Source organism: Augochlora pura, chromosome 10 (genome assembly GCF_028453695.1).
Source record: "Augochlora pura isolate Apur16 chromosome 10, APUR_v2.2.1, whole genome shotgun sequence".
Taxonomy (NCBI): Eukaryota; Metazoa; Arthropoda; class Insecta; order Hymenoptera; family Halictidae; genus Augochlora; species Augochlora pura.
Window position 1 is genome coordinate 21,760,162 of NC_135781.1, and position 26,917 is coordinate 21,787,078.

The 26,917-nt window shown below is 37.8% G+C and overlaps 1 protein-coding gene across 2 annotated transcripts in view; it reads left to right on the plus strand.

Moving 5' to 3' along the window:
* The window catches only part of Wb (wing blister), a 201,303-nt gene that overhangs the window by 131,396 nt on the left and 42,990 nt on the right, over window positions 1–26,917 (plus strand). The window contains exon 1 of one of the 2 annotated variants that reach the window (XM_078193257.1): window positions 1,530–5,418. The exons of the other annotated variant lie outside the window; for it this stretch is intronic. Within the exon in view, the coding sequence (XP_078049383.1) occupies window positions 3,921–5,418 (1,498 nt within the window). The 5' untranslated portion in view covers window positions 1,530–3,920. Of the gene's footprint in view, window positions 1–1,529; window positions 5,419–26,917 lie in introns of those variants that run through there. 2 annotated transcript variants of the gene reach the window in all.

Genomic DNA, 26,917 nt, shown 5'->3' on the forward strand with positions numbered 1-26,917 from the left:
CGCCAGAGAATATCGGCTGACGGTCGACATCTCGCGACCTTTTCCCAAGGAAAAACCCGGTATCCCCTCGAGCAATCGCGAAAATTCATCATGGATCCAGTTTAAAGGGCATAACCGATTAAGATGGTCAAAAATTCACCTCCAACGAGATTTGAACCCTAGCGTAGCAACACCGAAATCGTACGCCTTAACCATTTCACCAACCGACCGAGTTATAATGATTGGAAACATTTCGGTTTATATCCCGCTCGTCACAATTTTTTGCTCACTTAATTCGCATTTTCAAGGTTAAAAAATTGTTCGTTTCGATGCAATAATGTTTAAAATTACTTAATCCATACCTGCGGTAAACTAGACAAGTAGTAGCTTCTTCCTGACAGCAAAAAACATCGATACATTCGGTTTTCATTTTTTTTTGACAATGTTGCAATCGAGCAAAAAATCTAAGAATCTAATTGAGTACACGAGCCGTGATAGTACCTTATCGGGCAATTAATATAAAAATAGCGAATATGTTAGTTTTCGAGAAATCTTCAATTTTCCGATTATTTTTTAGTTTTTCATTTTTGATAATCACAGCTTGCAATTGAAAAATCTGAAAAAATTCTGTAACATGCGGCTTGATGTCCAAAATAAGCCACATTTTTTTTCAAAATTTTAGAAAGGAGCTAAAGGGGAAAAAATGCCGGGAAGCTGTGAAATCTAATTTATCCTGTAACTACCCTCACGGACAAGTTACAGGGTTAAAATTTTCCACAGATGAGTTTTTATTGGTCAGCTATTGAACGGTATATGACTCACTGAAAAACCTCTAAGGGCAGTTTTGACCATCTTAATCGGCTATGCCCTTTTGAAAAATCGTGCTGCGTTTGCATTACTTCATCCTCCTTTATTACAAAATGACACATTTAATATTAAATTTTTTAAATGGTGAAAAATGATGCTAAACGTTGACAAAATTATTTTACAAGTGATTGCAACCGATGATAAATGCGCATTTTACTATTCTTGTATTATAATAATTCTTAAATCATTTTGTTACCTTATTGCAAGTTAGGTATAAAAACGAAGGGTATTAAATAATCTATTCAAACTTGCACGTTTCTTATGCGATATCAGATACCAGCTTTTTAGAAAATTTCCTTTGAAATCGTATAAATTTTTAACATGGCCACAACTGATACATCAACCTATAGTCACGGAGAGTCTCGCTCCATAACCATGAAGTCGGTGTTCGATAAAGTATAACAGGTAATACCGCCGATCGGTGTTCCGAAATTGCACGCGCGCCGAACAGATGACTATCAGGACCGCTCGCGCTGCAGAAAGGATCTCAAAAACGGGAGCAGTGCAGTGTTATAGTCGTTGGTCCAGGCCGCGTAGCACACCCACGTGCACCGCGCGGTTCGCGGCGCAGCGGCCACGAAGGAGATTCGGGTTTCCCGTGGGAAGGAGGAGGAAGCGAGCAGCGTACGAAGAAGAAGAGGAAGAGAGGAGAGGGCAAAGCCAGCTAATGGTAATGGTAGCAAGCCAGTGTCTCTCGGGCCGTCGTCGAAGCCGTACATATTCGCCAGATCGTGGTCCACGTGTGTGCTCGGTTTTTTAGCGAGTTCTTCCCGCGTATCTTGGTCGAATCGAGTCCGGTCTCGGACTCGGTACCGTAACCTGGCCGGAATCGATGGTTCGTCGATCCTCCGGGCCTCGACCCCCCCTTCGACCGCGTCTTTTCTGGATCGATCGGTTTCGCCGCGGATCGACGATCTCGGCCCGGCCCGATGAATCTTTCATCTCGGTCCTCTCGTTAAGGTGTCGACGAATTTCCGACTCGCCTTAATGCACGGTCCACGCGAAAATCGCGACAGGCCCCGAGAGAATGCGCGCAAGAAGTCCCGCGCTGCCTGGAACGAGATTTCGTAGATCCGCAACCTCCTTTCTCGGCGATCGTAAAAAGTAATTTACGATTCGCCGCGACGCGAGCCTGCCTCTTATCGTGCGCGCGTCGAATTAATCCGACGTCGGATGACTGTGAAGTTCTACTCCGCCACGGCGAGCTCCAGAACCACCGTTCCTACGAGAGTGCGCGATCCTGACTGATAGTCACGACGCCTTCCTAACGACAAAGTGAAATCGTTCCCCGGAGTGCCGAATCCCAAGTGAAACGATCTTCGGATGATCGACCCTCGCGGCGTCGATTTTACGGTGTGCTCAAATGTTCTTTTTCTCGTACACCGAACGAGTGACTTCGATGAAAATTTGGTGGATTTTCTGCGGATGATCGAAAGGGTATCGAGATCCGCGCCTCCGAATAGTGCAGCCTTTCGAGCGAGTCCTGCACGGTCACGGAAGCTCTGATTTGCCGAGAGTTCAACGAGGACACCTCGAGTTCACGTTGCGTTCGATCGAACGTGTAACGTTTAATCGAGTTCTGTAACCGCGAAGGTTAATACTGAAGCAAACTGCAGATAGAAGTAATTTAAACAGTGGATAATTTAATTATCGAATGATGTGGTTTCAAAATTAGTCGTACTGATAGGAAACTGACCATTCTTGGGAATCATTAAGTATTTAAGGGACGATTTCATTAACTTCCAGTTCATTAATGTCGACTTCCATTAACTTAACGAAAGAATTCCAAGATCAAAATCTTCGAATGGTGGATCTCTCGTTCGACAAGTTCTGGTATATCCTGAAACAAGTTTGCGATCCAGAAGACTGTTGCTGACACAACTCGAGGCCGTAAGCGTTCTAAATAATTCTTCCTCGAACGATATCAATTACAGTCGTATTTTGCCGTGTAATTAAAAGGTCCGCAAAATTCAGGTCTTGAAATGTTTGAACATTACTTCAACGTGTTCGACAAGATCCTGAAACGTAGTGGATTGTAAATCTTTCTTCGAGTAATTTAGTCATCAAGCAAAAGCGATTCCAATTAAAAAGCCGTAATGTCAGACGATCAGAAGATGCTTAAAATACGAAATTTGAAGTGTACTAATCTTTATTGAATGTGTTGAATGTACTCTTGGAACAGTATTTGTACCAAAAAGACTATACCGAAACAACCGGTTGCATCGAAAGTGCTAAGACAGTCTCGTCTCTTGATTACTATAATTAAATATTAGTTGCATTCTATTAAGCTATCGAAAGATCCTTACTCAGAGTGTTGTAACCATTATTCCGCAAAGATTCTGCAATAACGCCGCAGGCATCATGATGACCGTCGTTCAAAAGCGTATTAAATAATCCTTCCTTGAACGATTGCAATTAAAAACCAGTTACATATCGTCACGTAGTTGAAAGATTTTCAAGATCCAAGTCTTCAATTGTGTAAGTGTTGTTCGACGTGTCTTTATGCTCCTACTACGGTTGAAATAATCAGTAATATCAGACATATTGTACACCAATGAAAAATCAGTCGCTTTCGACCAAGCCATCAGAAGCTCCTCAAAATACGAGCCTCCAAATACAGTAATCCTAGTCAAACGTATTCTGTGAGATTTTGGATGAATATCGCAGTAAATAAGATAGTTGAAGCAACCCACAATAATTCGAAGTTGTTCTTCAAATTATTAAGCCTTATTGAACATATTCTACAAGAGAAGAAAACAACTGGATCAATCAACAATATCAAACAGCTAACAAGATTTTTGTCGATTGTTGAAATGACTGCACAGGTGTTGTAAATTAGAAGTCGTTTGGATTCGAGCTGATTGAAAGAACCTCGAGACCGAATCAAAGGATCCTCGAGATCCAATCGAAGACACCTCGAGATCGAAATCTCCAAATGCTGGAGCCGTTGCGCGAGTCCACCTAGACCCCGGAAGCGTTCGATTGAACGCGCGAGTGGATGGTTGGGTAGATGACAGCGGGATGATAGTCGCGCGGATGAGCGAGGCAGCGCTTCCTGTGAGCATGGGGTAGCGATGAACCTGGGAAGGTCAATCTGGACCCGGGGCGTGCTGGCCCTCGGAGTAGGGGCCTTGTTCCTGCTGGGCTGGGGGATCGAGCTGGACGGCGACGAGTCGTCTGGCTCCGCGTCGACGCGCATCAGCGAGTTGGGGATCGATGCGATCTCTGCGCCCGTGGATCGGCTGGCCGTGTCGTCCCGCGACAGCCGGAAGAGGGAAAGCCGCTCGCTGAACGACGGACCAATTACAACCGGGGATGAGGTCACGTGGCCCGGGGACCGGAGAACCGGGTCCGGCACGGACCCGACGACAGGTCCAGCGATGGCTCGCCGGCCGAAACCGCGAGACGGTCCTCAAGACGAGCGGGCCGGACGCAAATTTTTCAATGAGGATGCGGAGCCCCGGCGAACACTGAATGACTCGGGTGAAAGGAGCGATACGAAACAGAATTTCTTGTTGCGAGTGAATGGGCCATCTATGAATGAAACCGAGACCAGTCCGCGGCGAAACTACTCCCACGTGGATCCCCGGTTTTCGGGCACCGCCAGTGAAAGTGAACAGGACCAAGCCGGCGACCTGGAGGGGCGTCGTCTTCGTTTCTCGGGGTATCAGGGGATTCCAGAGGCGCGAGACGACAACGGTGACAGAAATCCTTCAACGTCGACGGAGTCCTCTGACGATCAGCTGGCGACGGAGTTGAAAAATCATGATCTACAATTTCGATCCTCGGATACAACGGACTCGAACGAACGCGATCGATCGATTGAACGAAATGATGATGCATTGTTGAATTTAGACTCTGGAAAAGCTGAAAAACGTACTTGGGATGAGGGTGAACAGTTTGTGCGACGTTTCCTTCGATTGATACGCAAGGATGGTTTAGACGTCGTCAGGAGTAATAGTCGGAACGATGATTCCGCAAAAAGGACTACCTCGGGAGGAAGTTCGGATGGGCTTCAAGGATCGTTGTCTATCTCTCGAGATAAAGAGCTAGTTCAGTCTTCTAGGAACTATGAAGTTTTAGACGACAGGTCGTCGCAGAACCATTTAAGAAACGTGGCAGTCGAAACGTCAAGGGACCGCGAAGAGGTCAGAGCAGTTAGGTCAGAAGTGATGGCTGCAGTGATCAACAAAAACCCAGTGACGTCAGCGAAAGGACGATTTTATTCGCTGAATGTTTCTTCAAGCATTCGCGGAATGAGCGACACGAAACGTGCGATGAAAGCGGGATCGATCGATCGGAGATCGCCGTTGTTCTCCGACGAAGGGACCGCCGTTCGTCGAAAGAGATACGCGAATTATTATTCGCCGCAGTCAGTCATCCCCATGGCGTATGTCCACATACAACCCGCGTATCCGGTACTAGCGCCTCCACCCGCGAACAGGAAGTGCGTTCGGTGCATGGTCGTGTACAAGCCGTGCCCCCCACAGCAGAGGCAGCCGCCGAGGATCATCCTTCCCAATCAGGCTCGATATCAGGACGTTGCCTTGAAATGGCATGGGCTCAAATACGGTGAGTCGATCGGTCATTGTTAACGGAACTGGCCATTTTTGAAATGATACGAAGTGTTATTTGAAATGAGATGTTATATTGTTTCATAATTATTTATTATATTTCAAAATAACATTATTTGAAAAATTATTTTAAATAATTATTTGATCTAATTATGTGATCCAATATGATCCGATTATTAGCTCTTTGTTTGAGTTTATATTGACATTGCAGCGAGATAAAAGGACCGATATTAAAGAATAATTCAATAATATTATAAAAAACATTTTTCCGGTGAATAGAAGTTAACCGCCTGTCTTTGCTCTTTTACACATGCGCAACGATTATTTTCATTCGCGACAATATTAGATGAACCCCTCTTTCGAAGAACATTAAAATATGTTATAAATTATAATGGCATCGAGAATAATGCCCCAAATGGATTATCTGAAATAGTTATTTCATATTTTCTTTTAAAATATTATTTTCCTAGATGTTATTAGACTGCAGATCGTTATGTGGTATAAAAATTGTCTGCATCTTTCAGTATAATGTACACAGTAAAGATAAATGCTCTTAACAATAGTAACAAAATATGTATTAGATTAAAGTAACAGAATTTTATATACTATATTAACACAAGATCGTGTCACACGATTAGAACATAAAAAGTTATATAAATAATGAACCTCGAGTGTTGTTTCGCATTTAAACGTAACCCGAAAAAAATAATTAGCAATAAATTCGCACATGACATAATATAACATAGAAATTTGTATTTGATTATTATTTTGATTTATTTATCGTTTGTAAACAATTATCCTCAAATGTGGATCCGAAAGGATCGTGTGCATTATTCGATGAACACGGTGGACAGGATTTCAGCTGCGCTTTTTCCTACGTTCGACGGGTCGCGAAATTCGCCGAGCGTATAAAACACCGGCGGGGCATCCCCACGCTGATTGCAATTTATGGCCGAGTGGTTTGCTCCTAGAAAAACCGCGTCGACGAAACATCGTGCGGTTAATGAGCCGCGTCTGAGGCTCCTCAACTTCTCCGCGGAGGTCGGAGGTCGAATCTTCGGTCGACCTAACGTGACAAGGTAGCCGGTCGAGGTTGAAATACTGATCGAGTATTTTTGAGCGAGGCCGAATGAAAATAAAACCGGAAAACATACGGCACGCCGCTCGGCTGAAAATTCACTTTCTGTTTGAAATACTGCAAACTCCATCTGTAATTTTCAAATTGAGAATTTTAGGCATTTATGATAAAATTCACTTCGGTTAAATACTAAACGATAAAATCGTTTGCTGTTGATTTATTTTTAATAAATTCTTCTTCAATGAAATTATTAAAAAACATTGCCTCCTTATTTAATTTCTATCTTTTACAGTTGATTCAGAAAATTTTTATTTTGCATAAAACTCTCGTAATTATTAAACCTTAAGTTCTGGTAAAATTACTATGGTCTAGTAATTATTATATTAGCGTTACTTATTCAATGATAAAAAAATTAATTGATTAAATACATAACAATGAAATCATTTAAAAGATTTAATAGTACTGTTACATTATTCTTAACTCAGTATAGTAATGCAAGATAGAATTTTCTATGTAGCAGCTCCTGTTTTTTACAATTTGTGCAAACAACTCTCATTTCGCATAAAAATTCGCTATGCAGTGATTATATTTCAATTCGAAGTATTCGCTTAAAATAAAACAAAATTATGTACAAGTATTTTCGAATTATGTATCACTGCACATCCTATTAGCAATTACATTATTTGCAATAGAAAGATACAACGCTTGTAAATCCTGAAATTGAGCGACATATTTCACCTGATTTAATTCAGAAAACTGGGCAATAACTTAATGAACGACGATTAAATTCTGTATGGAACTAATAAAGTAATTGTGTCCTAACGAACTCATTATACCCGAAGATGCTCGTTTACGACGTTATCTGATAAAGCAATTGGCCTATGCTCGCGACAGCCACCAACGTCGCCGTTATTAAAAGCATTTTTACGCGGTTTCATTACCCCGAACAGTTTTTTTCGCCGTGCACGAACACCACGGAGGATTCCCATTAATTACGTCACGCACGCAGTTAATGACCGGTATCAATCACAAGAACGTGTAGCATAATCGGGTCGAACGCGGTCGGCCGTGATCGTGCGTGAAAATACTCGTCCCGGCGGAGCGCCGACGTAAATCTCGTTCCTCGTAGCGAGATTTTTAATCGGTGGCAACCCTATCAGACTGTGTCCATTAAATTTCCCAGCTGGATCATATAAAAATAGATAGCGATCGCTATCGAAAGTTTTACGCCGATCCTGCATCGCGGCACGACGCGTGCAGGCATTTCCTCGAAAAAGAGGAACACGTAAGATCGCTTTCGTCCGCCCTGAATTATTCAGCAGAATTTATATTGCGCGTCGATACCTATGCCCCAAGAAATTGAAATGTAATTACTAGACCATGGTTTTATGCATTTATGACAGAATTGGATGAAATACGCAAGAGCGTAAACTTCAGACAAATTTAAAACCATTGTTCCGAGAGGAAATCAAATTTTATGTAGGGTGAAATGGGGTAAGACTGGTATTTGGGTATACAATGCGCATAGTTTTTACCTTCAAGAGATAGTAGGTATTATTGCCTGTGGACAGGATATTATTAAACTATTATTGTTCGACATGTATTTATTTCTTTCGACCTATCATATTAAAAGTAAATTGTACGGCTTATAAGTTGCTCTGTAATACTATTAAAATGAGGTGTAATAGTAATTTTTACGTAAACTTGTAAATAGGCAAGAACCTTATGCCACAATTAACTGCAACACAATATAACTTAATTTACAATATAATAAAGTAGCATGATTAACGATTATAATTCGTTGGTCATTGTAATTACTTGTTTATTAAAATTTATATGATAAATACTTATATCAATTTATAAATTATATAATAACAAGTGTAACTCCTTACATATTATAACTAATTTATTATAAATTGTAGTAATTACTGATTTATATATATTTGTTTATATTTATGTTCGAGAGAAAATATTAGCTAATTGTACAATTCACGCGAATGAGATTATTATTATACTCAATTTAACTTGCGAAATAATAATGCATTTGCTCCGTTAACGCACTTACTCGTTACTGCCATTCCTTGTAATTGTACCAGAAAATTTTGATTTCGCCTGAAATTCCACAATATAGTAATTATCTCTGACTGAAATGACCTAATTGACTCTACGACGGCGAAGTGTGATTCGCAGATACACAGTCGTAAAACATTCTTGTTACGTGACGGCGCACCTTCGTTCAAACTGTTACCAAGCTGTAACAAAACATCGAGCACGGGTTTTTTTAAGGGTCATTGTTACTCTACGGATTTCAATGAAGATAATTGACAGCACTAATTGCAAGACACATAGAACACTATAAGTAGGAATTACGACACGACGATTTTGCGACATGCTGAAGTAAATATTTCCAACAGTAATAACCTTCTCATATTACTTTACAAAACAATCATTCTCTCATTTTGCTGCAACAATATTTTATCAATATCGTTAATTTATTTTTAAGTATCCATAAGAGATCGATACAATATCAATAATCAACAATTACATCTCCTTACAATCATATTGTTACTATTAGGCCAACATTCGTTGTTATCACATTATATTAAATTTTAAAACGTGTGACAAAATTTTTAAATGACAGCAATGCAGTTCGAATAGTCCCACTACAGCGAAGGGCTCTGGTAAGGAATACAAACGGGTCTTTAACCACTTCGGTACGAGCGTCGACTATAGTCGACGGCCACAGATGAACACGCACAGCCGAGTGTCGACTATAGTCGACGGCCGTGATATGAACGCACACGGCCGAGCATCGACTATAGTCGACTATAGTCGACTGCCAAGAACTTTTGCCTTATCTCTACAATTGCAGTGTTTACGTCCAGAAATACACATAAATAAGCTTTTCTCGTCAAAGATCTGTAAAAGAGCAAAACGGATTCACTGTCGATGCACGAAGTAGCATGCGAATGGTGAGTGCCGGCTGTGGGCACAATTTCGTGGCCGATGCGCGCCGTACCGAAGTGGTTAAGAGTGATTTGCTGCAAGCACTCGCCGGTCTACTTTATTCAAATAGAAAATCATTGTATTCCGCAACGTTCCTTAGGATTTCTGCCACGTTCTCGGCTCTTTTCCAGCGCTCCGGACTGGGCACCGTGTCCCGGAAGTGGGTTTTACCAAGTGCATATTTCCGAGGCCCCTGACAAATCCGCGCAGCGCCGAAGAGAAAGCATGCACCGGTGCAGCGCGGCGCGGCCGACTGGTTAATCAAGCCGTAAATCACATTTTCACAAGAGTCCCGTTGTACCTGTTGCTCGCGGGGCGGGCCGTCGCTGGAAAGGTTACGGGAGGAAGCGATGAAATACCGAGAGCGTGGTGGATCTCGTGCGCGAGAAACCCGGCTAGGAAGGAAATAAGAGGCACCTTTGATGTGTGCGTGCACGTCTCAGCAAAACCGGCGATGAGTTACGGCGTGAAATAAGGGTAAATAAGGCATCGGGAACCTGCATTATCCTTGGAAATTGGCTTTGTCGTGGGTGTTCACGCGATTCGACGAACCGAACGCCCACGCCAATCTGTTTTTTTTTTGTTCGCGAACTTCACCTTCGAGTTCGGGGGTTTAACCATTGTTCGAAAGTGTGACAGCGTTCTCGGATGTTCCGTGTGCAACATTTATCCAGTTCCACGGTCTATGTAATTCATCAAATCGGTGTCCAATAGATGAAATGAACGCGAGGCGTTGCGTTTTATTTTACAAGATATAAAGAGATATAAAAAGTGGGAGTTTTCATTGGACTGCACATTTTTATGTAATGTGAAGACATGCTTCCTTTCGCATAATGCACGTTCGCGTGTTATGTTGAATTGTTTTTTATTAATCATTGTCAATAACGAAAACAAATGGATCTTTATTAAAAGAAGTTACGAGTATCGATCTATTATGATTGCAATTTATTGAAATTATTAAAAAGAGAATGAGATTTCTCTATCCAGCTCTTGTTTCTACGATTAATGCAGTCATTTTACGTTTGATATAGAAATCAATAGCTTAGTGACCATTAGACTGTGGATGTTTTGCATTTATGCTAAAATTAGCTAAATGGAATAAAAAAAAAATAAATAGACACTTTAAGTATGCTCTTAGACTGTTCTTAACTTGTTGAAGTTGTCGGAAGTAGAAATAAAATTTTATTTAATTTGTGTTTCTTTTAGTTGGTTACAAAAATGTTCATATTCCCTAAAGTTCTATAAACAAAATAAACTCAGTTTTGCAATAGGGTAATTAAAATCAAGTTCGACTAATTTAGATGACTTGATTAGTCTGTCGCATTGTTTAACACGATGTAGAAGGGTGGGTCTGGAAGAGCAATTAAGATATTTGTAAATTTTTGAAAAACGCAATCTTATTCTCCAAACATTTGTATTGTAAGGTAACTGTTGCCTCAAGTGTATAATCTATAAAATTAACATCAGATAATTGAAATGAATTATAAAATCTCCTGTTCCGTTTAACGCGATGTCTAAAGTATTTAAAAATCGAGAAATTTATATAAGTTTATAAAAATATGAATGTCTATCCCAAAGTTTACGTGCAAATAAGTTCAGCTACATAATAGAGCCTTTGAAATGAACGATCAACGATTGGACTGAATAGGAAAGTGCCCCACCATGAAAAGTTAACTCTATTTTCCGTGTCTTGTAAAATACGGTCTCGGCGGTGAACATATTTTTCCACCGACGTGATTTGCATATATCGAGCAGAGACATTTCTAATTATGCAAATCAGGATCTCGTGGAAGCCGTGTTCCACCGTGTCGCTTTTCTCGCGTTATCTCCTTCGTCGGACGTTGCGTTCTGTTTCGTTCCGAAAAGAATGAACGGCGGCGCGTGTGTTACTTCGTATCTGGATTTGGCATCGCGCAGTGAATTTCGCCACTAATAGCGTTGCTGAAATTCCCGATAGAAGTCGGACACGTCTTAATGTATCTTAATCGTGTTGTTTATTCCCCTATCGTCCCTCGCGCGGTGCGCCCAGGTCCGCGTAATACAATGGTCGTGATCGGAGGTCGGGGAGAAACACTAGGAACACGTTAACGGTACTGGCATACCTGATAATCTACGGGGTACGAAATTTCTATGAGAACACCACCTCTAATGAAATGATCAAATTTTGTTAATCGCTTTATAACTTTCTCTTAATTTAACTTTTTAATCTAATTTAATTTATCTACGATTTTAATTCCCTTGTATACACTTAGTACAAGATACATATCTACATATAATCAAATACAAAAAATATATCTACGAAAACTTATAAATCAAGTGAACCTAAACTGAAAACAAAACAATGGACGCTGATATTAGTTATAAGTGTGTGTAAGTTGTGTAAGTTTTAATAGCTTTTATTGTTCAAATTCCAAAGAAAGTAAATGTTGCGAAAGATATAGGTGTCGGAGGTTAGGCTTGTCTAGGAAGCAAAGTGTTTCAGTGGCTAATGTCATTCGGTGCTACGTCATTAGTAATGCAAAATTCTTGGATTTGTAAATACTTTATTTAATACACATCGATTCATCCCATAAACTACAAATTTAACAAGCATCAGTAATTTTGTCATTAAGGAATTACGACAACTAATACTACTTGATACAGTATCGTAGAAAACAGAAACTTTTAGAGCTTCCAAACCCTGCATCAACCCTTAGCACTCGGTAGACTTTTCTGATTAACTTTTTAAACATTGTAATTTTCCTGTAGAGGGTAGAATTTCAATGGAAATCAATACACTTCTACAATATTTTGTAGAAATTAATAAATAAAAGATTTTGCGGTTTTATGTATGTATTTCACACGGTTATCTAGCAGTATGCAGACAAAAATAATAATTTAAAAAAATACCACTTTGGCAGAAACATATCTTGTCGCCGTAGAAATCCGAGTGCAAAACGTTAAAACATCTACGACAGGTTGATACTTCAAAAAGTTGATTAACAGTTCGACAAAGGTTGCCAGCCAGGTATGTTACCGTTTTGTCACCGTTAACGACAGACAATCAGCCGATCATTTCTTTTCTCAGAGCCTGTCCGCATCAATTTCCCGACAGTTATTCAAAGAGAACCACCTCGTTTGCCATCTTGGCTGTCAAGTATGATATTATTGCGAGAAATGCAAGACGCGTTGAACACGAGAGAGCGAAAAACGGATCGCGTGAAACGCTGCGCCGCCGGCGTTTGGCAAACGAGCCTCGAATCTTTGCGGTTTCTGTGTACCTTGTGAATCGCGGCACCGAATCGCGAGGAGGGGGGCCGGCGAGGAGAGGAACGAAACGACGGCGACGGAAGGAAATTCGCCTTCTCGTGTTTGGCCGGACATGACCGCTGGAGATACCGCGAGATATATGTATATACCTACACGCTGTTCTCGTTGAGAGCACAGCGGTTCAAAGCGGCCGCGACGACGGAGTTGCGTTGCACCGCCGCGGGCGCATTGCATCGTTGCAACGCCTCGCGCGATGCATTGTATGCGCTGGCGCGGTCGCAGGAAATCGAGGCGAGTCGCCGGAGAATCTCGGACCTCTTCCCTCATCCCGCTTCGCTTTTACCACGTCCCGCAACCTTTCTGAACGTTGCTCTGCTCTTCTATCTCTTTTCTTGAAAGCTGCACCGCAATTCTGCTCTTTCTTTTTCGGTACAGTGGTACACTGATCTAATTTACAACTCACGGTCAATTAATACCGCTAATGATAGGTATCCCTCTCTCTTCTGAGAGATACGCCGCTGATCCAGAAGCATAAATCATGGTCGATTAATTGGCACCATTAATGATACGTTCAACCCTCTTGACAACCCGGGGTTGCGAATGAATTGCAGTTTTATTGGCGATATGAATGCAAACGGTGCTTGGGTATGTGAATCGGTAAAAACATAAATAGTTAATAACTGTTATAAAGGTATCAGCAATGAGATCGCAGGTATGTGACTTCAGCGAGTAACCAAACGGCAATGTTAATTATAGGGTCGAATTCTTCAATGGTTTGGGATTAGAAAATTGGAATACATTGGTTAATATATAGTCCATTAATACACTCCTGCAGAAAATGTAACTGTACTAAGTTTCAGATATTACTATATATTATTATATGTGTCTATACAATAATTTAATAGATATCTTTCATAATCTTACTGATAATCTTAAAGAATATCTTACTGATAATATGAAAGTAGTGGGTGTATAAATAGTTAAATTAAATCTGGAAACGCTAAAATTGTTAAACATACTGCAAATTTCCATGCATTTGTAGTTTCTAAATCTGTGATATATTTAAGGTGATATTTCCCTTTCTGTATTGTTGTGAAACTTTGATTTCGCATATTGGTATAATATTAATTTTTGTTATAATTTGACATTTAATAGTAATTTTGACGGAAACTAAATTATATTCATATATTTTGATATATGTACAATGTTTAGAGATCAAGACGAAATGATACAAACAAATTATCTATCCACTGTTAAGTAATATCTATTAAAAAATGATTTGCTCTGTTAATAATTTTAGTAGGTTGCAAATAATACGTCTGTGATGTTAAATTTGCCTCGTATTTCTTCTCTTATGTGTTTCGCGCACCCATTTTCTTAACAAATGTATGAAATCAGCCATGTCACTATAAAGGTTGACGCGTAAATTTATTTACGGCTTAAATACCGTTAAAAAGAGCGGACGGAGGGAGCGAGAAGTGGGAAATTTACAACATAATTTCGTTGGAATGTCGTACACCCAAAATGCATGGTAACTGTTAAAAAGGAAGAGGAAGAATATCGCAAGAATGTTTCTCTCTTCCGCGATCCACGGTAGTTTAAGCTAAGCGCACTTGCAGAAAACAGTCCCCAATTTTCTTCTTTTCACGAGATCCACGATTTCGTGTTTCTACACTGTCTACATGTGCATGTAACTACCGATTCGCCGGATAGATCCACGTCCTCGGTAGATCGGATCGCGCGAGCCTATGTTATTATTCAATAACAGGTGCAATGCCGTGGCTCTCTAATCCAGGTGCGTGCGGCGCAAACGAATCGTAGATGCACCGTCGGATACCGAGCCGACTATTATCTGCAAAGGCGGGTTTACCGAAGGTAACTATGTTACTTCGCGTGCATCTTGGATCTCTATGGGGTGACGCGGACTTCGCGGAGGATAATCTATGGGACAGCGAGCCCTCTGGGGTCTACTGTCCCTGTCGATGTTAATCGAGAAGATGAAGCCGTAGCAGAGGAAAAATAATGAAAAATAATGTTCATCGTTCCCATGGTATAGAAGGAATGCCCATGTTTTTTTTATGGTTCTGTCATGGAAATGGAAATGAGAAAAAAATATGTTCATCTTTAGAATTACATATCTTTGGGTACTTAATAACACTGAATTAAGAAGCTTATGTATAGACCGCGTATCTTAATAAAAAGTGTGTATTTATGATCTATAAAAAAAGAATGTGAAATAATTGTAAAAAATATATTGTAATTATTTCTGAATATTTTTTATTTAATATCTATATGTTCGCTTTAATAATCGACTATAAATATTCAGATATGTAGTTCACTAGAAGTGCATACATATTTAATAATGAAAACATAATTACATGCAATGCAAGTAAAGTTTTCAATCGTCGATTTTTATTGTCTAAAACCTTCGCCTGATTTAGATTTATTTATTAATAAATCGATAATATTAAACTGCTAAACCATTTCATTAAAAGAAAGAAGTTTTTGTAATAAAACAATTTTATGCACTTATAACGAAAATAAATACATCAAATAAAAAACTGCAAAAACATTAGCAGAATTTAAGGCTGTCGTTACAGTATCTCGATTTTACGGCAATTTTATTAAAGAAGAATAAACATTCTCATTCAATTTCTGTTCCTCGTAATAAACTTAGAGGATTTTTATTTTGCATAAATATTAACAGTTGAACAATCATAATAAATAATTCCTGATTATTTCCGAGAAATGCGTAAGAATGCGGCGCGTAAGGGATAATTGCTTCGCGGCACTCGCGAAGTCGCGCGTGTAATGTCGCGAAAGTGCGAATCCACCAGATACATGTCGCATAAATAATTCCATGTGCGCATCTCGTTGCATCGAAGATCGCAATATTTTCCATCGAGCTACCAAGCGGCGAGACGAGCAAACGTAATTAAGTGTGAGCAATTAAATCCCGCCGCGTACACACGTACTTCGTGTAGCACAACGCGTTAATGGATTTTTTTCTCCCCCCGATTCTTTCGCGACCGCTCTTTTCATCTTATTCGCCGAAGAAGGTGGATAACCGGTGAATTCCAGCCGGCGATTAATTACATTATCAACGATTCCCCGAACGGAAAATTCAAGTAATTTACAAGCCGCCTTCTCTCCCTCGATCATGCCAGTCGAATACCATCGACTTAAGTACCTACCGTTTATTAGAATTAGTCGTTTTACTCTGTTCTGTGATTACCGGGACACTTGATAAAGATATTATCGGGAAGTTAATCGCGCAGAGGGATGGAATTCAATTGATTAAGAAACCAGTATGAAAAGAATCGTGTTGGATCGCTCAATTTTTCATAAACGCCGTGCCAACGGGTTTCAAACATGTGCGATCTGCAATATAGAAATCAATTGATTCTATTATAAATCGATGTGCAATTAATCCTTACCGTCGGATCTACAAAGTACTAAATACGAATTCTTTACAGATTGGTTCAGTTTTCGCTAATGAATTTTATTATATGCCAAACAAAAATGAAATAATTTCTCCATTTTTTCGACCATAATGATAACGAAATTAATGTCGATGATAAAAGAAACCATAATCGCGATGAAATATTTATATTCCTGTGTACTATTTGTTAAACGTTTCATTAATGTTTTTATTCTTCTGTTTTTCAGGTAAGTTGATCGAAAACAAGATACTCTTTTTCTGCGTAAGTAGATTTTTCTAGTTTCATTTAAATAAACTAATGCTACGAATATAGTAACTGTCATCTCTATTTTCGGAAATAAAAAAAGCTTTAATCATCTAATTATTCGTTGAAATTATGATTTTCATTTACTTTCGTTGTGAAATAAATACATTTCCGTTTACTTTTGATTTCGCGCAAGTAATTTACGCTGTAATTTACGTTGAAATTTAAAAAGAAATACTATCGAGTCCTATTTTAGAATATCTAAAGAATATTCAGTATTTCTTAAGCCCAAAATAATAAACAGTTCAAACATAGCAGGTGCATGAAATAGTTGCGATGTCACACCATTTCTATAGAGAATTTTTCTGCGGATTACAATAAAGTTAAATCATAGGGGAGAGTCGATCAGTCAAACAAAACATTTTTAATACTCTAGCCACAAAATCCTTTTCGTTTTTCATAATAACTGTTCCGACGGAGAAAAGTGTTGTTCTTCGCTTAACTCCGAACTTGACGGAAGTGAATTAAAGTTGTTTGCAAGTCACCCGGTATGCATCCTCGGTCATGACAAGCTGAACTCGCGATTGTCTTGCGGTATTTAATCGTCGAGATCTCTCAAGCAGAGAAACGAACCTTGACCCTTGACATTGCACAAGTCAACAAAGAAGCCTCGTTGCAAAGTGAAAGAAAGTAACTGCTCCGTTCGCGATGGGAACGGTAATCGGATCACTGTAATTGCTCGATGACGGGGTAACTTACACGAAATGCCAAAAACATCGGAAATCCACTGATAATCAAATAGTAGGACACAATGATACATGAAGTGAGATTTGATTGCTCTACCTGGAAAATGGTTTTCCCAAATTATAGCGTGATCAAAAGACAATGCAAATGTTCTTTGAACATCGTTCTATTAAACAATTTCATAAACAATTTTTTGGCTTCTTTCAAACCGTGGCGGATTGTATTTATCAGAAACGTTTAACACGTTCGTCGCCCACAATTAGACACTAAAGTCCCCACATAATTAAAGCAATTTAATTAATTAAAATAAAACCAAAAAGTTCACATTTATCATAGGGGATGACTTTAGAATTCTTTCGCATTCGAAAAATCATAGTCGAATTCATTTTGCTCCAATATATTGCAATAAAAATAAATTTTCAAAATTGGTCAGAAATTAGTGTCACACAGATATGGGTGACGCGGCGACGAACGTGTTAATTATATAATTATTATAGTCATCTCTAGTTTCAGTGCATATTGTAAATCATGAAAATATTTTCTTGTTTGTCGATGCACTTTTCTTTGTGATACAAATTTTTGATTCCGTTTGAAATTGTTCAATTAGGTTTAGTCAATAACGATATAAATTTAATTTGAATAATTTGCAACAATGTACACTGAAGGCAGATAGAGATATTTCTCTCTTTATCACTCATTAGGTGTAGATAACAATGACATAAATTTTATGTTATCATTTGAAATAAAACAGTGTCTGGTACTAAGGTTACATTAACATATATTTATTTCTCGCTACGTAATATTCATGATAAAGAGAACGCTTCGTTGATACCATAAAACATTACATCATCAGATCTAATTAACAGAAAAATATTTGAGAGAATCATATCGTGCATTATATATCTTAAATAAAGCAGTGTTTGATTATCAAATTACATAAACATTCTATTGTTCATTTCTGTTGAGAGAAATAAATAATTTTATAAATATTATTTGAATAATAAACAACGTTCGTTGCAGTAAAATATTGCCCAATTTAAAAGTTGAAAATTACACCGCCGCTTAGGCACGATTAAACACTGTCTGGCTCAATTATACAAAAGAAGGGTCAACTAAAAATGTATTTCTACTTTTAATATTTTTAATAATTTGGAAACAGTTCAAATTAAATTCTACTGGTCTCTCCATTCCTTTCCATTTCACTTTTCATTTAAAAATAAAATGGTTATTGAACATAACCATTTTTGTCACTGATACGTAAAATTAAAAGTGTATTTATAATTTTCACTTTTGAGGAATAAAAAAGAGCAGTATCAATGTTTCTAAATACGAAGAGCCATGGGGCAAATGTTGAAATTTCCAATGCGATCTCGAAAGATAGCGGAGCAGTGTTGCATTCTGTGCAGCTGTAGCTGTAAGTAACGATAATATTATTCGTTCCGGCGCTACGAAGGAATTGCGAAAAGTTTTTGCATCGACTACGTATTTCACTCGACCTCTCGCGGAATCGATATAGAAGGCTCCGTTTTTTTTCGGGACTGGGAGTGTTACCACCTACGAGCCATTCTCGTCGCCGAGCGAACTGATAACAGGGAACGCGTTACACGATAAACCGAAGCCAAGAACTTCCTACATACATATAATTGCTTAACTCTGACAAGAACAATCCCGTATTGGCGAAACGGAGATAGATTATCGTATGTTCGTTTTAAATCAACAATAAGGCAACGGATACTACTTCGCCATTCAGAATCCTGTTGCAGTTTTTCGTTCCTATAGCTTGGAACAGCGCGAAGCTCTATTAACAAGACGCTTAGACGTTATAACTATGGTGTAAAGATACTGAACGAGCACTATACTGTTTAATAAAAAATAGCAAAAACACGTTATCACAATATATGCCCCAAGAAACAATTGAAGAAATTCAAATATACGATCTCAATAATTTTAAATTAAAATATTTTGAATTCCTCATTTTGATGGTATCATTTTAAAGTGATAATTAGATTGAGGATTTTCTGCAATTCTTTAACAATTGCGTAGTTGTAATTCAAAACTTCAGAGAAATTAACAGAGCTAAGAAATGTGAATATATTATTATGAATCTTTTATATTAATACAGAAGGTAACAACCTGCTGGTTTTTATTTCTTATAAATCATGCAAATAATTTTGCAATTATATTCACGGATTAATGATTTATAATGAGGTCAACAGTCAAATAGCAAATAAATATTAAAACTCAAAGACAGTGTAATTAAATTGATTACTAGCACACTGGCTTAACTTAACCTCAAGAAATCCATAAAATCAAAATAAAAATCATCGAAACTAACTGTGAGATCCGTAAGTATCCCTGTGAGTTATCCGTAAAAATGTATTTCTTCTTTTAATAATTGCAATAAGTTGGAAATATATAATGATATTCTTAAGTTTTTCTAATGTCGTTATAGTTTTAGTATTCGCCTTGCCATTTTTTAAACGAAAACATAAAATTCATGGACTACTCTTTTAAATTGAATAAAAACTATAACTATTACTTTATATTTATCGAATAAGACGTATTAGATTTTTTATTTCCTCATTTTGTTTTCCTTTTTTAACATAAATAACAAAACAGCGATTAGTCGCCCCACAGTAACCGGATTTGATAATTCGAATTTAATTGTATTGTTCGAAGTATAGGCTTAGACGCATGTTAGAAAACGTGGAACGCTTAATGTCCGAGGATCGTGTAGAAGTGAGACTAATGCCGATTCGAAGATAAACGGCTCAAATGGCAAAATACGCTGGCCGGTGTAGTTCGCAGCCAAGTCGACGTTAATCCGACGTCGGAGAATTTTAGCGACTTAGGGATTTTTAATCGTAGAGCCGCGCGTCATGTTTCCCCCTTCCGAGAAGCTTTTTTTCCTCTCACATCCTCAATTACCCAGGATTCACCTTTCCACGTGCACCGGTTCCCATAATCCGAAATTACGAGTAGCCTCGTTGCGATGCACGCATGCATTACGTGCATGCATAATGTGTACGTTGAAGATCCGATGGTAACCCCGACGCGAGACCGTTTTCACCGCTCGTTACGTGTTCGTGACTGCCATAATCGCGAAAAGAAAAGAAATTATCCGCCGCGTGTGTGTTTACCCGTGACCCTTTCTCCCGTAATTAAAACGTTGGACCACCATAAGTGGTCAATGTTTCGTCGATCGTCGTCAACACATACGCCTTCGTTCGTGAAAGCAATGCGTTATGTCGGTGAACAGAATAGAGCACAGGGTCTACTATATGTTGTAAACAATCTTGAACAAACGCCACACCATTAGCTTCCACTTTAAGCCTCCGTTCAAGGCGATCTTGTTTGTCTGTTAATAAGTTTTTTAAAATGTTTCTTGTTTGATTTTGTTACCGTAAAAAAGAATCACCGGAAAGAAATAAACATCTTATTGTTGATAGGTATATCTGGCTAATAAATCTACATCGTTTCTTAGTTTATTCAAATTCAATCATTTATAATCGATAGCGTTCCGTATCTTTTGTTTCACAGCCTCTATCATTTTGTTTTACAAGTAAAAGATTTTTGACATCTTCCCAACCCACCATTCAGAAATGATCTTGCATCATGTGTTATTATAGTATTATATTTAAAGGTGATCCTGCCAGGTTTTATTCCTTTTTGTTAAGTAAATCTGTTACCTTCCTCAATTTTACTATCTCATATAAAAGTGACTATTTACTCTAAAATAATTCTAATAAGTAAGGGGTTAATGTATATCTCCTATAAAAAATAACTATTTGTGAAAATCAAAATGTATATAATTAGAGATAAAATGAAAGCTTTTTACACAACAGCGATTATATCCAAATCAAGGTTTTCTTGAAAAAAAAACGTTAATCTTATCAGACTTTCAATATCGAAACACACTTTGCTTTCTTTTGTGTAGTTGTTTCATTTCCAAATGCAATTAAATAACGTTGATTAATTTCAACGAAAGTGCAATTTAGTAAGTTTATTCCGATCTGCAGCTTGAACATACGTTAGAATATGGCGAAATGTGTTGCGAAAAATGAAATCCGCGATAAAGTCGATATCTATTCCGATTGCATTGTGATTTTCTAGTTGCCGGGAAACTTATGGTCGGTACATTGTACCTTTTGTGTTATTCAGGCCAATCGTGATCCGCGAAACGCGACGTTCGCGTGGCCATTCATACGCTCGAATAATGTTAGCGGTAAATTGCTAACTCGATTGATAACGACTGGTCCAATTGAGATAGCCGCGAATAGTTTACGACATTGCCAACAGATAAGTTAATTTCTTCATATGTACGGGTATCCTTCTACTAGATACATTGTAATTTAAGTTGTTGCGAGCTCTATCTAAACGACGTTACTGCTACGTTAAATCGACGTTCGATTGAATGAACGTCTGTAACAATCGATCTTCGAGATCGTTCGCCGATGTTAACAACATTCGGCTCGCCACTTTAAGTTGTCGACAACATACCATCGCATTAATGTAATATTTTATTCACCTATCTCTCGCCATTCATGCCAATTGATGGGTCTAATGGGTACAATAAATTCATACTAACGATAATAACGGGGTATCATTGCCAGAACACTGGTATGAATCGAAATAATGTCTGGAATAATTGTGGTAATTCGTTTATCTCAATTTTAACATTATTATTGCATATTTAAGCCATGTTGAAAGTGTCAGTTGCAACAAGATTGTATTATCGGAGGGTTCGCATATTGCATTTTATGGATTCAATATTAAACGGAACTTTTCAATTTCAGTCACCCTGTTTCATTATTAGGTCATATATTTTCCATTCTGTGTAAAATAACTTCAATCGTGTCCTTGTTTTGAATCGACGGCAAGACTTTCATGGACATATTCGTCACAGCCTACTCGATCGTCTAGGGTTAATTTATTTGAACAAAGCTTGAGATGATTGGACTAAATTGCATATGCAATTCTACTATTAAATTCTTGATCGAAGGTGTATATATTTTAGTTATTCACGATTATTCTAGCTGCGTACAATTTAAAGTATTTGCATCAGATTTGACATAATCCTAATATTGTTAAGTTCTTAATTGACTCATAGAAGTGATAAGAAAATATATTCTATTCGATTGTCGCTTACCTCGCATTGCATTAATGGAAAGAGTCAACTCAAAATGTCACGCGATTTAAAATAATTTAAAAATTAATATAAAAATCAGAATTTGGCAAAATTAGGATGGCGGATGAGAAATAAAGACTAACGAATCAAATTTTATTCGACACTATCAAATACATATGTAATCAAATATGTCAGGATAAAAATGTATCCGAATGAGATTTTATTCGCAGGAGAATCTATTCATACAGGAATTTGTACCTAAAATAATTGATTTAAAAAGAAGAATTATTTCAAATATATAGATAGAATAATTTATGATGAAGAATGTTAATGTAATTACTCGAATAAATTGATAGAATAATTTCTGACGTACGTTGAATAATTTTTATTTGAATAAAATAACATAAAGTAAGATTGTTTTAGATATATATTTATTCGAAACAATTCGAGTAATGCCCAATTCTGATAAAAACGTGCATTAAAATCAAATTCAAGGTCGAATCTTTATCAAAATTCAAATGTTTTATGCGAAACGGCAGTATCGCGTACAGATATAATTAATCGGTGCACGCCATATGCTGTCGGCAGAATAGAATTGGGATTTAATGGCCGGCTGATTAGACGCGAATGAAAAGTTCTCGCACACTCCCGTCAATTGTCATTGAAACTTCCGCTTTGCGTTAAGCGTTAAACGAAACCGATACTGTTACTTGACCCAATCGCACGATTCAATGAGAGAGACCACTCTCGTTGACCTCGTGATTCATCCGCTCGCGAATTCTATTCTCCGCTCCTTTCGATTGTCATCAGTATTTTTATCGTATTTTAAGTAATGCAAAGTAGAGTGGCGCCACACCATACCGGAAACCTTGTCACTTTTTGCGATAACCTACGACCGTCGTCAGCGTAAATAAAATCTGGCTGAAACTCGAGGACAGGGATGCATCTGCTGCAACAAATATATTCGTCTGCCATTTTGATTATTAACATCACTTTTACCGATCTCTTGCATACAGGATGTCCTAAAAGTCATTTTTAAACGGAAAACAAGGACTTCCTCAGGTCATTTAAAGTAACTTTCACTTTAGCGCAAATCTTATTCGCGGCTTTGTTTCTTAATTATTAAAGAAAAACACTGGCCAATAAAAGGCTGATGCAAGGCAGAAAAGCCAACGAACGAACGAAGTCCACTGATTGACTCCGCCGCTTCGCGCGAGCTGACCTGCCTCTCATTGGTCAGCGTATTTCTTTAATAATTTGTAAACGAAGTCGCGGATTGCATTTTCGCTAAGGAAAAAATTACTTCAAAATACCTCAGAATCTCCTCATTTCCCGATTACGATTAACTTTTTGGACATATCATTCAATTTTTTTTACTGATCTCATGTATATAGCCGAGCTGAAAATCGTATTCTTTGTCTCTTTCAAATGCACTCTATCTTTAGTCATTCTTGTCTTTCTATAAGAAACGACCTTGAAACTTTAAGATACGTCTTCATCGCGCAAGTCCGCGCAGGATTCAATGATGCGGTTCTTCGCGTTTTCTCGCATTGGTAAAAGGCAGCCACTGATTCTTTGATCCCCGAGTAAATGAAATAGCTGATTCACCGTTCTATATTACGAGAAACACTGACGTAAGATCTGCTTACCGAGGTCACCTCTGCTGTCGACTAAATAGGCAACTGAAATTAATTAAGATCAGAAGCAGGATAGAAACTATGTATGTATACCGACTGCGAACCGATTTAACTTGAGCCGCTTCGTTCGCGAGAACCTGAAAACTAACACTCGATACTTCGTCTAAAAAATGTCAATACCACTTTTGAAACTTCTATTAAAAAACAATAGTAAAAGAATATAATCACGTCGATTCAGCAGCAGCTCACAAAATTATAATAAAAATTACTGGAAAATATGAACAAGTGAAACAAATTTTTTAGTTGATTTTTTATTCAGTTATCTTCTCTTATATTTATTAAAATCATTAAAAGAAAAGACAGTTTTTTATTTCATTTCTGTCTCTTATAATTTAGTTACATCATTTTTATTTTGTATATAGATCCGCAATCTGATTATCGATTTTTAGAGCTTTCAGAACGGAACATTAAAGTTCTTTAAAATTCTGAATGTACAATTATACATGTTCCTAAAACCTTTACAAATGATACAAATGATAACACTTAATGCTGGATGGCTACGAAGTAGATTACTGAATTATTTGTATTCTTTGCTATTCACAATTTTTCACAGTCTGTGATAATGTTTGGACGTTCTCTTATTCTTTAATCAACTTTCCCTCTATTAACGTCGCAGACCATATTTTTTAAAATTATCTAGTTATAAATGAAACACAAATCATTCACTTAATGAGTAGAATCAAGGTAAATCATTTAAAATCACAGTATGTTCGGTACAGTTATAACAGAACCTCCATTATTCAAGACGAAAACATGAATGTTCTGTCCCTGTGAACAAAGCATGAGAGTTTCCAACGATTCATAAGTATTTTGAGGAAGAGCAAAGTAATACTTTTATCGATGTTAATTGCAATATCATATCAAATAACACGTTACTTTATTTAATAATTATTTCCATACCTATGATCACCATTCGAATAATAATTTCAAATACTTACAAAATAAAATAACATTTCAGACAATATTATTTCATTTAATTCCTCATAATTATTCGAAATTATTAACATTATTTATAACGTTATTGTATATATAAAATGAATAATTATTTCAAATAATTATAACGAAATAAGTAACATAACATCGTTTGAAATGTTATTTAGTTGATAATTATTTGAAATATTCCATAGCAATATTTTACCATCCCTATTTACAATACACTTGATTCCATCGCTAATAGGCGTGAGGTAGCTCGAGTAGGTTGCAGGGAATGGATTTCGGTGCGTTGTCTACATATTCCCCAGTCATCGATGTCTCCCTAATGGCCAGTGGGAGAGGCGGCCGTCGCTTTCCACTGTAACAACAAGGAGCCGTACGCAATAGTAAAACAAGACGGACCGCAGAAAAGTGTCCGTATAATGTACGATCGTGCGCACGACAGGTGGTCGCGTTTATTACACTATATCGTGGCCGGGTACATGCACACCCCCGGGCCCCCATACATGCGCGTCGCATTGCTTGCTGGTTGACAAGCGACAAGGGAATGCCCGGCCGTGTAAATGCGTAATACGACACGTGAAATCGTTTCCATGTATTGAATTACCAGGAATTGGAAGGAAAGTTCCCGCGAGACCGCAGCCTGCGACACGAAGGGATGTCGGACCAGTCGTTATTAACCGTTAATGAAACAAAAGTTAACCCCTTTACCGTCGACAAACTAGAATAACACGACGGAGACCGTGAAACGGAGCATAAGACACGCTAGCAAATTCAAATATTTATTATTAATTAGCAGTATTTAGCACGGAGACATTCAAACTCGATCCTTTTATTCCATTAAAGTTGAATCGTGTTGTAGTGGCAGTGAAAATATGGATCCTGAGGTGGTTGTGCGCTAGATTTAACAAATGTATGCATATAATATATTTAATGAATACAAACTAATGAAATAATATAATTTATTTATACATTCAGTTTATCTACGCAGAAGCCAACCCTAATAAAGACACGCTATAAATTAGACTGATTGCATTTAACTTAATTCTTCTCAGACAATTTTCTCAGATCAACTATCAAAACCTGGAACATATTTATTCGAAAAAGTAGTAACTAATAGTTTAAATAAAATACATTACAATTGGACGTTGGAAATAGTTACTCGGTTTAAATAGAATTTGGTATTGGATTGAATTAATACGGATAATGCAAATATTATTATCATTATAATGACAATACAACAGCAGTTTTATATTCTTTAAATGGTTTTTCTGTTTTACATTCGTTCTACTTAGTTTTCTCATAAATGCAATTGAATTACCAATTACAAATAATTTAGGTTTAATGGTTTTTATTTCAAAATGGAAAAAATCATGAAAGTTCATTCATGAACAATGGGTGGGAAAGATGATAACAATCACCCCTCCATCGCATAAGAAAACAAAACAATAGAAACTATGAAACGGGCCAGTTAGATCAATTAGAAATTATCGAAAGATATTTAAAATCATCCACAATACCCTGGATATAGAATAAAATAGCAAAGCTATAAAATCGCAGTTGATTGTCAGACTATGCTGTTAATTTGAAAGTACAGGTATATATCGTTAGAACTATAACCATCTGAACAGATTTCGCAAGTCGTCCACTATCAGCGGTGATATTTAGTGGCGATATTTCATAGAAGCATGTAAGCTCGTTAAGTTTCATCGAGCGTAAAGCAAAAGATGCTCTTGCTCGTCGGACTGTATTAGATGTTACATAGAGCAAAAGCTCATTAACGCGTCAAAATATCGCTTACCGGAGCGATTTGCTTTCCAGCGTACAAGACAGGATCTTTGATTAATCGCGTGTCAATTTGCCGGTGACGATAGACGAGCTGCTGCACCCGTGAACGATTAACGAACGGTAGTTTCGAGAGGCTTATACGAGGATTTGTAGATTAACCGTTTAGGCAAGTGGCTTGCAATGATAAT